This window comes from Canis lupus, chromosome 27 (genome assembly GCF_048164855.1).
Source record: "Canis lupus baileyi chromosome 27, mCanLup2.hap1, whole genome shotgun sequence".
Lineage (NCBI taxonomy): Eukaryota > Metazoa > Chordata > Mammalia > Carnivora > Canidae > Canis > Canis lupus.
Window position 1 is genome coordinate 24,475,202 of NC_132864.1, and position 15,427 is coordinate 24,490,628.

A 15,427-nucleotide genomic window follows, 5' to 3' on the forward strand; every position below is an offset into this window, starting at 1 on the left:
TTATACAGTTAAACAATTTTTTTAAAGATCTTATTTATTTATTCATGAGAGACACAGGGAGAAAGGCAGAGACACAGAGGGAGAAGCAGGATTCTAGCAGGGAGCCCAATGCGGGACTCGATCCCCAAACCAGGATCATGCCATGAGCCAAAGGCAGATGCTCAACCACTGAGCCACCCGGGCATCGCAAAAAAACACAATTTTTAGGAGAAGACTATATAGGGCAGCCTGGGTGCCTCAGAATGGTTTAGCGCCGCCTTTGGCCCAGGTCCTGATCCTGGAGACCCGGGTTGAGTCCCATGTCAGGCTCCCTGCATGGAGCCTGCTTCTCCCTCTGCCTGTGTCTCTGTCTCTCATGAATAAATAAAATAAAATCTTTTTTAAAAAAGAATATTATATATAATTTTGTCTTTCTTTATGCAATACTTCTGAATTATTGCAACCTTGGTAACTTATATCCTGGTTGATCTCCAGTCTCCAGAGGAATCCTAAAACTCAGCTTTTAAGCTCCTCCTACTCCAGATCCTGAGGACAATCAGCCCACCTTTAACCCTTCCTAGGTAGCTGTTCAATGTAAGTCCTTTATAAAATAATTTGCAATAAGCAATTGCAGTAATCATTACATAATTTATATGACTGATCAGTTCATACATTGTGTATATTCACTTTCTTAAACTAACAAGCCCCTATAGGCTTTTTAGAGCATGAATATTGTTAATTGTGTATGTTGCCTCCTATTTGATGTTAATTTCTGTCTTGCCAAATAATGACTGGATTCTTTTCTTTGCTTTTCCCCACTAAAAATGACAAAGTCACCCACTCCTGTTCAAACAGTAGTCTTGTAAGATCTTAGCACATTGCTTCCAGAAATTGCCAGATAGTTTTCCAAAGTGTTTGTTATCTGCCCCCAGTTTCTGGCACAGTGCTCTTGAAAAGTTTGTAATTTCTGAAGTGATAAGACCACTAGGAGCATCTTTCATTCTACTGAGGTGACTCTGAGTGGGCTCTGAATGGAAGCTGATCACCAGAAAGACCAAGCCATGATTAGAAGGTTGGAATTTTCAGCTCTACCCCTCATCCTCCAGAGAGGGAAGAGGGGCTAGAAGTGGAGTTAATAATTGATCATGCCTATATGAGGAAGCCTCCATAAAATCCCAATAGTAGGGCTTTGGAGAACTTCCAAGTTGGCAAATGCACCCCAACTCCATGGGGACAAGAAGCTCCTACACACTTGGGACACTCTCAGTCCTCACCCTATGTATTTGTATGCTTGGCTGTTCATCTGTATCCTTTATCACATCCTTTAATAAACTGATAAATGTAAGGAACTGTTTCCCAAAGTTCTGTGAAAGACCCTAGCAAATTAATTGAACCCGAGAAGAGGGTCATGCGAGCCTCTAGTCTATAGCCAAATTGGGCAGAAGTTACAGGTAACCTGGGGACCTACTAATTGCAACTGGTATCTGTAGTGGAGTGGAAGCAGTTTTTGGGACTGAGCCCTTAACCTGTGGGATCTGACATTATCTCCAGGTAAATAGTGTCAGGATTGAATTAAATTGTAAGACATCTAGCTGATGTTACAGAAAATTTGCTTGCTATGAGAGATCATGGTATTAGAAATCTGGTGACAGAACTGTGATGAATGTGGCAGTAGTTTGAAAAGTAAAAGAGAAACACGGGAAAGAGAGCTGGGTTTTTCCTGACTCAGGAAAACTGGGCAGATTTTTCCTATACACAGGTATGAATAGCTAAAGGAAAGAATGAGAACAATGTCTCACCAAATACAGGATGTTAATAAAGAGATAGAAATTGGGACTCCTGGATGGCTCAGCAGTTGAGCGTCTGCCTTCAGCTCAGGACGTGATCCCTGGGTCCTAGGATCAAGTCCCATATAGGGCTCCCTGCATGGAGCCTGCTTCTTCCTATGCCTCTGTCTCTCCCTCTATCTCTCTGTGTGTGTCTCTCATGAATAAATAAATAAAACCTTTTTTAAAAGAGATAGAAATTATGAAAAGACATCCAATAGAAATTCTGGACTTGAAAAGAACAATTGAAATGAAAAATTCACTAGAGGGACTCCACAACAGATTTGACCAGCAGAAGAAAGAATCAATGAACACAAAAATTGAAATTATCCATTTTAGGAATAGAAAGAAAAATAAAGAAAGAACACTGAATACAGCTTTAGAGACCTTAAAACACCATCAAGCATATAACACATACACAATGAGACTCCCAGAAAAGAAGAGAAAAAAGGGACAGAAAGAATACTTGAAAAAATAGTGGCTAAAGACTTCCAGTACGTGATGGGAAACAATAATCTACACATCCAAGAAACTCAGTGAATTCCAAGGAGGATTCACTTCTTTATCCACACCTAGACACATAAATAATTAGTCAAAAAACAAAGAGAATTTTGTGGGGTTTTTTGTTTGTTTGTTTGTTTGTTTGTTTGTTTTTAAAAAGATTTTATTTGAGAGAAAGCACATGAGCAGGGGGAGGAGCAGAGAGAGAGACATGCTGACTCCCCGTCAAGACCTGAGCCAAAGGCAGATGCTTAGCCGACAGAGCCACACAGGCGTCCCCTAGCCACACTTTAAATACTTCGTTGTCAAGGGCCATTTCTATCACTGCAGAAAGTTCTATCAGATGGTGCTATGTGAGATCTGACAGGAGGGGGAATTCAGTACTTCACAAATCAGGACACAACAGCAGCTCAGCTGAAAGGTCTCACATTTATTATTGAACCAACCTACTGGTATAGAGGCATAGTAACAGAGAAAATCATTCTCTTGATAAGACATGTCTATTGGCCAGGTAGGAAGGATGTTTCCATATTGATAAGATAGGAACATGTGATCTCCATGTGGCTTAAATATGTGTGCCAATTATGTTTGCTATTTCATGATGTGCGATGCTTCCTCACAGACCCAGTTTGGTTCTTCTCCAGTGTCTCCTCTTGGAATTGTACCTGATTTTATTACCAGTTTTCATCCAAATCCACTGGGGAATAGGACGATTCTGCTTTTGTTTCTTCGCCAGGAATCGCTTGATTCTGAAAGTCTTGTGAGAAGACATGGTGATCACAGTCAACCACACGCAACCAGGATGGCGGCGGAAAGGAGAGAGCGAGAATTTTGAAAGCAGAAAGAGAGGTGACACATGAAAGGGATCTCAATGAGATTAACAACTGATTTCTCATCAGAAACTATAGGGTACAGAAAGTACATTGAATATGATAAATTCAATGTTGTAAAAGAAAAAAACCTGTTTTTTTTTTTAAGATTTATTTATTCATGAGAGACACACAGAGAGAGAGACAGAGACAGACACAGGCAGAGAGAGAAGCAGGCCCCATGCAGGGAGCCTGATGCGGGATTAGATCCTGGGACTTGATCCTGGGACTCCCAGGATCACGCCCTGGGCAGAAGGCAGGCACTAAACCGCTGAACCACCCAGGATCCCCAGAAAAAAAACCTGTTAAACAAGAATCCTATATCTGACAGAATGACTCTTCAAAAATGAAGGAGAAATGAAGACATTCCCAGATAAGCAAAAACTGAAATTTGTTTCTAGCAGTCTTGCCCTGTAAGAAATACTAAAGGGAATTTTTCAGACCAAAATGTAAAAGACACTAGTTAGTAATTCAAGCCCACCTGAAGAAATAAAGAGCATTAGTAAAGGTACTATAAAGGTAATATTAAAAAATGAAAAATGTGGTTTCTGTTTGTAACTCATATTTGTCTTCTGATTTAAAAGACAACTACATAAAGCAATAATTGTAAATCTATGTTGAACATTGCGTGCCTATGCAATGCATAAAAATGTAATTTATAACTATAACAATTTAAAACATGGGAGACATGAAGATACACAGGAGCAAAGTTTTTGTAGAATAATAAGATTAAGTTGGTATTAATCCAAACTAGGTTGTTATAAATTGAGATGTTAATGGTAATCTTCAGGGCAACCACTAAGAAAATAACTAAAAAATATATATAGTAAAAGAAATGACAAGGGAATTAAAATGGTACACTAGAAAATACATATATCACAAAACAAGGCAGTGATGGAGGAACCAAGGAACAAAACAGACATAAAACGCAATTTGTTTTCTACATGATCCATGATTACATTAACTTTATTTTTTTAAAGATTTTATTTATTTGATAGAGGGAGAGAAAGCACAATCAGGGGGAGTGGCAGGTAGAGGGAGAAAAAGAAGTAGGCTCCCTACTGAGCAGGGAGCCCAACACGGGGTTCCATCTCAGGACCCTGGGATCATGACCTGAGCCGAAGGCAGACGCTTCACTGACTGAGCCACCCAGGCGCCTCAATTACATTAAATGTAAATGAATTAAACCCTCTAAAATCCAAAGATTGGCAGAATGGACAAGACAATATGATTCAACTATATGCTGTCTACGAGAGTTTCATTTTAGATTCAAAGACACAACTACAGTGAAGTTAGAAATCAGTAACAGAAGGAAATTTGGGAAACTAATAAATACCTGGAAACTAGATAACACATTTCTAAATAATAAACAGGTAAATAAAGAATTGACAAGGGAAAATAGGAAATACTTTGTTGTTTGGGGTTTTTTATTTTTTATTTTTATTGTTTTAAGATTCTATTTATTCATGAGAGACCGAGAGAGAGAGGCAGAGACATAGGCAGAGGGAGAAGCGGGCTCTCTGAGGGGAGCCCAATGTGGGACTTCATCCCAGGACCCCAGGATCATGCCCTGAGCTGAAGACAGATGCTCAACCACCCATCCACCCAGGCGCCAAACACTTTGAATGAAAGAAATTGAAAATACAAGACTGCAGAGAAAATACCATCACTTCCTCAATGTTGACTCAGATGTCTTGAACTGCTTCTGCTTGATAATCTCTTTCCTAGGTCTGGATAGGTGTTCTGGGCACTGATTCACATTTACCTCTTGCTTATTTTATGTCCCTCTGGAAACACAATGTCTGAGGGATGAGATGGTTTTATTAGGAGCGCTTCAAAGTTTGTCTTTGAGCCAGCTGCCCCAAAATACAGGAAGAAAAAGAGGACAGAATTGAAGGGGAAAATAGGTTTTCTCTGCCCTCTTCAGGCCTCTTTCATTGTAGATTAGACATCTTGTGTTTCATAAAAGAAGGAGATGTATTAACCAAGAGCCTCTTTGAAGTTGTATGCCTTTATATTTTTTAACAAGGGCTTACCCTCCTAGCCAAGCCTCCCTTTTCTACTGGCTCCTGGGTAAAGTCAGTAGGTAATTAACAGCCCCAGCACAATGCCAGGGACCTGGGAATGACTCCAGATGGAAGTGCCATCCTACCAGCATGGCAAGCAGAGCTGGGATCTACCACCAAAGGCTTATTTGCCCTTTTTGGTTTTTTATCTAATTTCAGTTCCAAAGGGGAAAAAAAAAGGACAAATCTCTTTATGAATTTAAATCCACAGGCTTCCTTTTAAACAATTAAGTGCCATTTTTATAACTAATGGAATATTGTCTTAATAATAATAGGAATCAGGACACAGTTGAAAGGAGAATCACTTGTTCATAGCATATAATTGTATTCAGTATTTCAGGCTTCAGGGCAGCTTGTCAGTCTTTATTCCAGCCCCTATAGGTTTTGTTTTAAGAATCTGAGAGGAGAGATCATGATGCATTACTCTGATGTGAAATAAAACCCATCTGGCTTTTGGCATGCCCCCATTTCCCAGACAGATGGATAATGTGTTGAGCTGAAAGTAACTGCCTTTATAATATTCATATCTGCTCAAGGATGTCTCAAAGATCAGAGACATAAACAAACATGGGTCATATTTTTCTTGGCTGATAATCTCATCCAGATAAAACTTTAGAACAGGGGTTCTCAGTGTGGTCCCCAGACCAACAGAATCAGTATCATGAATCAGTACCATTCCTGTTAGAAATGGAAACTCTCAGACCTTACGAAGACCTGCTGAATTAGAAACTCTGGGGGTGGCACACAACCATCTGCATGTTAACAAGCCCTCTGGGGGATGCTCACTCACACTCGAAGGTGGAAACCACTGCTTTAGAAAAATATAACCATATTTCTAAGAAAGAAGAGAAAACATTAATGCTTTATGATTTTTAAAATATCTATTATGTACTAAGTACTGTTCTCCCAGTTTTCAGGGGTACTTCAAAAGTCTCCAGAGGAGTGAGGGAAGCTAAATGTGGGAAGCTTGCTGTAGGCTGACTGTTGCCTTGATAGTGGCAGGCAGGCTGCTTCGAGTCTCCACTTGGTAGTGGCCAGAGAGAAAGGCAAGACCCAGTAGAGGAACACTGCTTCCTTCTTCCCCAAGGAGCTGATAATCCTATTATGTGAAATCTCTCTGTTGAAATGTTGAAAAATTGGAAGCCAAATTTTATTATTTATTATTAAAAATTATTGAAAATCATTTTTTATTTTTTTATTTATTTATGATAGTCACACACACACACACACACACACACACACACACAGAGAGAGAGAGAGAGAGAGGCAGAGACACAGAGGGAGAAGCAGGCTCCATGCACCGAGAGCCCGACGTGGGATTCGATCCCGGGTCTCCAGGATCGCGCCCTGGGCCAAAGGCAGGCGCAAACCGCTGCGCCACCCAGGGATCCCAAAAATCATTTTTCAAAAAAAGAACAGCTCTGTTGAAATATAATTACCACACAATTCACTCTTTTTTATTTTGTGTTTTGTTTTTTTTAAGATTTTATTTATTTATTTATTTATTTATTTATTTATTTATTTATTTATTTATTTATTTGAGAGAGAGAGCATGAGCATGGGGAGGGGCAGAGGGAATAGGAGGGAAAGAATCTCAAGCACACTCAGTGCTGAGCCCTGAGCCCCACGTGGAGCCAAGATCATGAGTCGAACATTCAACTGACTGAGCCACCCAGGCACTTCCAATTCACTCTTCTGAGTGTATAATTTGATGATCACTTGATGAACATTTGGCTGTTTCCACTCTTTGCTATTATGAGGGATGATGTTATGAACATTCGTGTACAGGTTTTGTGTGCACTGTTTTCATTTCTTTTGGGTATATGCCTGTGAGTGGTATTGCTGAGTAACCCTGTGTTAAATTTTTGAGAAACTACCCAACTGTTCACTACAGCAGTTGCACCATTTTACATTCCCAGGACTTGTATATGAGAGGAATATCCAGTCCACATCCTCACCAACACTAGTTATTGTCTGTCTTTTTAATTCTAGGCATTCCAGTGGGCAGAGAGTGCAATTTTTTTTAAAGATTTTATTTACTTATTCATGAGAGACACACAGAGAGAGGCAGAGACATAGGCAGAGGGAGAAGCAGACTCCCTGTGGGGAGCCCAATGCGGGACTTGATCCCAGGACCCTGGGATCATGACCTGAGCTGAAGGCAGATGCTCAACCACTGAGCCACCCAAGTGCCCCCAGAGAGTGCTATCTCATTGTTGTTTTGACTTGCGTTTCCCTAATGACTAAATGATGTTAAGCATTTTTTCAAGTACTCATTAGCTAGTCACACATTTTTTTAAAAAAAGATTTATTGATTTATTTAAGAGAGATAGAGGGAAGGCAGCCCAGGTGGCTCAGAGGTTTAGTGCCGCCTTCAGCCCAGGGTGTGATCCTGGAGACCCAGGATCGAGCCCCCAGTCGGGCTCCTTGCATGAAGCCTGCTTCTCCCTCTGCCTGTGTCTCTGCCTCTCTCTCTGTGTCTCTTATGAGTTTAAAAAAAAAAAAAAAGAGTCAGATGCTTAGCTGACTGAGCCACCGAGGTGCCCCAGCTAGTCACACATCTTTGCAGAAATATCTATTCATATTATTTGTCCGGTTTTTTAAATAATTTTTAGAAGATTTTATTTTTTTTATTCATGAGAGACACAGAAGGCTGAGACATAGGCAGAGGGAGAAGCAGACTCCCTGCGAGGAGCCCAATGTGGGACTTGATCCCGAAACTCTGAGATCATGCCTTGACATGAGCCCAAGGCAGACGCTCAACCTCTGAGCTACCCAGGTGTCTCTATCTGTCCATTTTTAAATTACATTGTCTTTTTATTATTGAATTGTAAGAGTTCTTTACACTGTTTGAAGTAAGTCTCTTATCAGGTATATGATTTGCAAATATTTTCTCCCATGCCATGGGCTGTCTTTCACTTTCTTGATGGCATCCTTTGAGGCAGAAAAGCTTTTAGCTTTGATCCAGTCCTATGTATCTAATTTTTTTCTTTTGTCACTTATGCTTTTGATGTCATGTCTAAGAAACCACTGCCTAACTCAAGGTCATAAGGATCTACTTCTACGCTTTCTTCTAAGGGTTTCGTAGTTTTGAATCTTTACACTTTATTCTTGTTAACCCTTCAGGTTACTCAAAATAAATCTCTCTGTGGATAGCGCTTTTGGTTGTAGACTAACCAACTGTCAAACTTGCCTGGGACTCATGGCATCCCACGACTTGGAACTTTCAATGCAAAACTCAAAGTCTTGGGCAAACTAGGATGAGTTGGACACACTACCAATGGACCTCCAACTTGCCATCTCTAATAGAAATCATTACCCTTGCTCTTCAGGGATTAAAATAGATACTGAATCCTATTCACCTGAATGAAAAATCAGTTTGCTTCCAGTTTAACAAGCATGTATTGAGTTTACACAATGCTAAGCCCTGGAGTTGAGTTTAGTGAGGGTTATTAAATTCCAATTTCAGTGTACATAAATAAAGTTTTATAGTTCCAGGCCCTTGGGGGTACATCAGCAAAACTTGCAAACCTTTATGGAGCTTAAGTTCTAAAGAAGGCCGACATTCTAGCTGGAGGAAGATGGGGAAACCATAGATAGGGGAGGATTTTGAAGGCAGGGATTTAGTTTTATTAATCTTTGATTTCCCAGCGTCAGAGCTGTAGAAATCACTCAGTAATACTTGCTCACTGAAGGAATGAATGAGTGATCTTTGGCCTTCTTATACATATATATATATATATATATATATATATATATATATATTTTTTTTTTTTTTTTTTTTTTTTCCTGGATTCACTTCCCTAGACCAGACAGCTCCGTGATGACAATGACATGTCTAACTTGCTTCACATATGCGCAGTGCCGATCACAGCGCCGGGCATACAGTAGGTGCTCAATAAACAACATTTTAAATGCATGCATTCATCTTTGCATTTTTCATTCCCTTGGTTTGCGACACCAGCCTGGGTGTCAAGGATATCACGCCGATGTCAACATTAATGAATCCCCACAAATAAACATTTAGAGAGGCGTAGTCAGCCAAAGAGTGCTCATTGGTACTCCGACAGCCATTTCACAGGCTGGTGTGCCCTACAGGCACCCAGGACAACGTCGCCAACCAGAGAGAGCCCGTGAATTCCTCTGAGCGGAAGGGCTCTCCCCGCCCCCTCTCCCCGCGCGGCTCGCTCTGCCCCCGGCCGCCCCCTCTCCGCCCCCTCTCCCGGCGGCGGCGGCGGCGGCGGCGGCGGCGGCTTTGTCTCGTGGGCTGGTCGGCGGCGGCTCCCTCCCCCGAACAGCTGCCGCCGAGGGAGGACGCGGCGCGGGAGCTGTCCGGACCCCGGTGCTGAAGCCCCGGCCGCTCGTCCTCCACCAACACCATGTAAGGGCCATGAAAAGGGCTCGTCCTGGCGCAGCGCGGACATGGAGGAGGACTTATTCCAGCTAAGGCAGCTGCCGTGAGTATCAAGGGGGCGAGGGAGAGGCAGACAGGCTTTCCTTTAAAACACGGAGCCCTGCAGGGGGGCATCTGTGCATGGCTTCTTGAATTTAAAAGGAACTGTTTGAGAGGACAGACTTAGGCCCCGAGGAGACAAGCCATTTTCCTGCTCCAGCAGTCCAGCCTCTGTATCTCTGACTCAGTTCTATTTTTCAGATCCGTCAGAATCTTCAGGGGGAGCGAGAGGGGTTATGTTTTCCCTCTTAATTGCTCGCAATCCTAAAGGGAAATTTTGAGGTCTGTGTTTTAAGAAAGCGTTAGCCGCTGTTTTGAAATGTGGACCGAATTGATGAGTCCATGCAATGACATCGGTTTTTCCCAGCCTTTTCTCCTATGCCGTGAAATTCCTAATTTTTCTGCAAGGTCTTCTGGAAGGGAACGGTACTGATGGTTGCAAAGTGGTTTCTAAAAAAGCCAGAATACCTTCCTAGAGGGGAGGTTTGGGCAAAGTATTGTTGTTTATGAAGTGTGTGTGTGTGTGAATGAGAGGGCTGAAACCTCTTGCCTTCTTCTGAATGAAAGGTTTTTGTAACAGCTAGCTAGAGTGAGACTCTGTCGAAGGCTATCCCTGAGAACATCAGGAATACAAAGCTAGAGGATAGGAATTTTTAAGGGATATCAAATTTGCTCTCAGAATCTCGGGAAACACAACCAAGCAATGGAAAGGACAGAGGCCACGTAGAGGGGCTTACAGATGCCTCCTACTACAAGCCAGTGATTTGTTAAGCAGATCTCTAGACTATGAGATATGGGCACTAATGGGGATTTTTGTTTTAATTTTTAGAAGCAGTAGCCATTTGGATGGTAAAAGTAGGCACTGTCTGGATTGTTGGAAAGGATACATCATTGTTAGTGTATGTATATTTTCCTGACTTAAAATCTTTTCTTCCTCTCTGAACCATGGAGAAATTCTCCCAAGTGACTTTTAGTGTGACGGATACAGCTCTCTGAGGCTCTGAATACTGAAGGGTATTGTTAATGTTTACTTCTCAATTGGAGTAAAATTAATTTTCATTTAAAATTTTTAATTAAATTCTACTTTTAAGTTTTTATTAATTGATCCACAAATAGCATATCTTATGTAATACAACATTATTTCACAAATGCCAAAGGATGTTCAGTTACAATATCCAGAGGTCAATGTATGAATACATAAACATATACATATCTGAGTGTAAATCTCTCGAGGGAAACCTACCATTTTCGTTGAAAATAAATATAATGTCTTAAAAAAAAACAACCTATTATCTCAAAATAAGAAATAATGCAGAAACTGAAATATGAAATCTGGTATTTAGAATAAAAATACAGTACATATTAGAACTGCAGTTTACTGAGATAAATTTTCAAATAATGTCAGAGCATGTGAACTTTACAGATTTACTCAGAGATTCATGTATATTTAACCTATTCAGGTATAGATATGACACTATTGTGACAATTCCTCTCTGGTTTAAAAAGAAGATAAAAATAATAAGAGGTTTTTATTTATTTAAATTTAAAAATTAATTTACTTTTTTATACTAATGTAGAATATACTAATATAATTATATATATATAGGGTTTAAAAGTTCAAAAAGAAGTACAAGAATAAAAAGTAATCTTTTCCTAAACTGCAGGTCAAATTTCTTGATTATTCTCTGATACTTTAACACATAAATACACGTAATATCTATCAGAGAGGCCAAATTGTGTACTAGCTAAGAGTATCGGCTCTTGAGTAAGACAGACTTGAGTTCAGATCCTGGCTTTGCTACTTTTTGGTTATTTGACTTTGAGCAAGTGCCTTAACCTTTTTAAGACTGAGTTTCGGGGATCCCTGGGTGGCTCAGCGGTTTGGTGTTTGCCTTTGGCCCAGGGCACCATCCTGGAGTCCCGGGATCGAGTTCCGCATCAGGCTCCTTGCATGGAGCCTGCTTCTCTCTCTCTCTCTCTCTCTCTCTCTCTGTCTCTCTCTCTCTCTCTCTCTTTCTCTCTATGTCTATCATGGATAAATAAATAAAACCTTAAAAAAAAAAAAAAAGACTGAGTTTCCCTCACCCTAAAACGGGGCTCACAATAGTCCTTGATTCACAGAGTTACTCTAATGATCGAGTGAGATAATGTGTGCTGAATGCCTGGTAAACAAGGCATTCAACATATATATTAACTAATATTATTATTACATCTTAAAAATTGTTATAAAAATATATAGGCTCCCTATTCTGGAATCTTCAGAATTGTAATCTGCAATTTGAATGGAGTCAAAATTAGCCCTGAAATGTGTTGACTTCTATTTATAAAAAAGGAGTGAAATAAAAGGAATAGCCACGTGAATCTGAGTGGGTTACAAGTCACGACTTAGATGTTTTTTAAACCACACCCTGTGTATATTGTGCACAGATTGCAGGCAGCAGATTTCCTGAGAGCAATATGGTTTTTTTTTACAAAATCAGAATGCCTTGTAGAGGGTTGGCAAGAGTGGACTTTGGAACAGGCTCAGTCCTATGGGAAGCCAAGTGTTAATAGATTATAAGCCACTAAGTAGTTTATAGGGTTCGAGGAGGGGGAAAAGGGATGAGAGTTCCTAAGAAAACAGTCCCTCCTTGCACTTGGAAGCTCCTTCATACAGCTCTAGGATGATTCCTTTCAGGCCCCAAACAACCTCTGCTTTTCTCCTGCTGTCCATTTAGGCACATGTACAGGAGATTCCAGAGGCTAAGATTTTATATCTAGTTCTGCCTTATTGTGTGACCCTGTGCAAGTCAGACTTCTCTAGATCTCTCCTTTCTAGGATGATTTCTTGAAAGCAACTTTTGTAGACTACATTGGTTGATTGGTTGATTGACTGATTTATTTTATTCATTTGGACACCATCCTAGGTACAAGGGATTCTAAAACTGAATAAGATAGGTATAATCCTTGCCTTCAAGGAAGTCACAAGTTGGAGCTACAATGTCCAATATTTTAGTCACTAGCCATATGTGGCTATTTAAATTTCAACTTAAATTATATAATTTGTATATAAAATCATTACTATAGTATAATATACAATATAAAATATAATTTAGAAATAAAATATGTGAAATGTGAAAAATCATTTTCTCAGTTGCACTAATCACTTTTCAAGTGCTTGATGGCTACATGTGGCTAGTGACTACCATGTTGGACTGCACAGATCTAAGAGATTTCTGTAACTGCAGAAAATTCTATCAGACATTGGTCTGGTGCTGAGAAAGGTAGACATTGAACACATCACTGCACAATAATTGTGAGAATTGTTTTAAGGGCTGCAAAGGACAAGCACAGGGTGCAATGAGACTAGTTCTAGATGGGGGAAGGGGAGAATCAGTGAAGGTTTCCATGAGGGAGTAACATTACTGGCTCTGCCAGTTGAGCCCCCAGAGATGTGTAGGTGTAAGTCATCCAAGGAAAGAGATGGGATGAGGAATATTATGGACAAAAGAAATAGTATAGGCAAAAGCACTGTAGTGGAAAAAAGTATTGTGTCTCAAAATCAGGTCAGTGGAGGGAACATAATAAACTAGTGGCTTGAGGGAGGCTGCACAGGATGACAAGGACCAGGCCATATAGAGCCCCATAGTATGTGACAATGAGCTTGAACTTTATCCTGTGTTTGCCCAATCCATTCTCTATCTCCCTCCCTTCTCATAAGCTTTGTTTTCAAGATTAAACTTAAGTCCACTACCTCAATGAATCTCCCACTGACTTCTGCTGGGCTTAACTGGCAGTAAGGGCCAAAATGTGGGCTCTGAGGCAGGTAGACCTGGGTTTTAAAATCTGGGTGGCCTTAGACTAGTGACTTCATCTCCCATGGGCTGGGTGTTCCTCCATAAAGTCACGATAATGGCAGTATCTACACGGCAGGGCTGCTGCGAGGATCAAGATAGTCATTATTGGGAAGTTCTTAGGACAACACCTGGCTCCAAGTAAGGGTTCGATGAAAAGTGCTGGTGTTATTTGTCTCCCTCCACTCTAGATTTGTTTCCCTTAACCTCCAACATCACCTGGAATCCAAGGCCTCCTTTTCAGAACACTAAGAAAATGTTCCCCAAAGGGGGAGAATCCTGGCCTAGGAGAAGAGATAGGGGTTCATTATCATTTACTTCAGGCAAAAAACAAAGAGTTATTTTAATCACCTAGGGATCCTCAAGGTCAACCCACCAAAACCTTTTAAAACCTTAAGCTCAAAGATGTTCACACCTCATCATTTCAAACACATGCCAGCCTCACCTCTAGGGGGTATGTGTTTTAGTGACTTAAGAGGGGAAATATCTGAGAGCCAAAGAAAGAAGGTCCCCTTGCAAAGAAGCCATTGCTTGGGTGACCTTAGGTTATAGGGAGTATCGTCTCACAGTCTGCTGGCCCAAAGAATAGCTTTATAGCCCCAATCAAACACTTCTCTGGCTGTCTAAAAGAATTATGCAGATCTGTATGTGAATCACTGTGTGATCTTTGGCAATGTATTCACTTTCCTGAGACCTAAGGGGTCCCTGGGTCACCTTTGAAGGCATTTTCAGCTTTAGGATTCTAAGCTCTTTAGATGGGTGTGCCTGGTATCATCCTGGCTCATGGAAATTATTGTTATAGTTATTAATTATCTTTTACTCTGTAGTACATGGTTTCTCGATTTTGACCCTATTCACATTTTGGACTAGATAATACTTTGTGGTGGGGGGACTGTGCTATGCATTATAGGACGTTTAGCAGCATCCCTAGCCTCTACCCACTAGATGTCACAGCCTGTCACTCCAAGCTGTGACAATCAAAACTATCTCTGACGTTGCTAATGTCCCCTAGGAGAAGAAATTGTGCCCCATTGAGAACCACGACACTAAAGTATTTTAGTGTAGTCAATAAATTATTCAGTCTCTCCATTTCCAGAGCATCTTTGGATCTCTCTTTCAACTTCATTTCTCTGACCTTAGTCATGTCAGGACCCTAGTAAATCTTCTACCAGCAAGTTCTGCACCTTCCTCCATCCTCAGTATACCTTTAGTAAAAGACTGTAAGATCTATGAGGACAAGAGCTGAGTCTGACACAGAGAAGGTCCTCATGGCATGCGTTGTTGAATGAATTAATAAATTAAAAAGACAAACTACCTGGAGAGTTGTAGCACAGACTTCTGTCCCCCACCCTCCTTCCACTGCAACCATAGCACAGAAAAATCAAGTGCAAGGGCTCTCTACTCAAGCAGACCTGGATTCAAATCCTGCCTTTCCTGCCAAATGGGAAGGTAATTTTTTCTTCTCCAGGCCTCAGTTTCAAGTGCTTAGTGAAGCTATCAGCACATGATAAGGTCTTAATAAATGTTAACTATTTGTGATTGTTACCTTTTGTCCAGAATATAAGCTAATGGTCCATTATCCAGGGAGCACGATCAATGCTATTCAGATCGATGGGGGTGGCAGGAAAGTATAAACAAATAAAATCCACAGAAAACTAAAATTTCCTTTAATTACAGACTTCTAGACATTCAGGAATGGAAAGGACCTTAAAATCCATTGTATCCAAACACTCCCTCATACCTTGTCTCCCCAATCCAGGGCAGGAGGGCATCAAGTGGTGGCTTTCAAACATCTGTGGCCACCATCCATAGCTTATTAAAATTCAGATCTCTGGGCTTTACTGTGCAGAGATGCACAAGCATCAGGTCAGGACAGTGATCTAGGAATTGGCATTTTAAT

General features: G+C 40.7%; 3 protein-coding genes across 4 annotated transcripts in view; 1 reads left to right on the forward strand and 2 right to left on the reverse strand.

Annotated features, from left to right (window-relative positions):
• USP30 (ubiquitin specific peptidase 30) overlaps positions 1-15,427 on the reverse strand; it is a 63,732-nt gene that overhangs the window by 35,511 nt on the left and 12,794 nt on the right. The gene's annotated exons all lie outside the window — the stretch shown is intronic.
• On the reverse strand, positions 2,717-3,109 carry LOC140619487 (large ribosomal subunit protein eL39-like). The gene has a single exon (XM_072802938.1). The coding sequence runs from the start codon at positions 3,076-3,078 to the stop codon at positions 2,923-2,925; it is 156 nt and encodes a 51-aa protein (XP_072659039.1). The 5' UTR covers positions 3,079-3,109; the 3' UTR covers positions 2,717-2,922.
• SVOP (SV2 related protein) overlaps positions 9,283-15,427 on the forward strand; it is a 70,754-nt gene continuing 64,609 nt past the window's right edge. Inside the window, exon 1 of the mRNA XM_072802923.1 lies at positions 9,283-9,698. Within this exon, the coding sequence (XP_072659024.1) occupies positions 9,664-9,698 (35 nt within the window). The 5' untranslated portion in view covers positions 9,283-9,663. The remainder of the gene's footprint in view (positions 9,699-15,427) is intronic.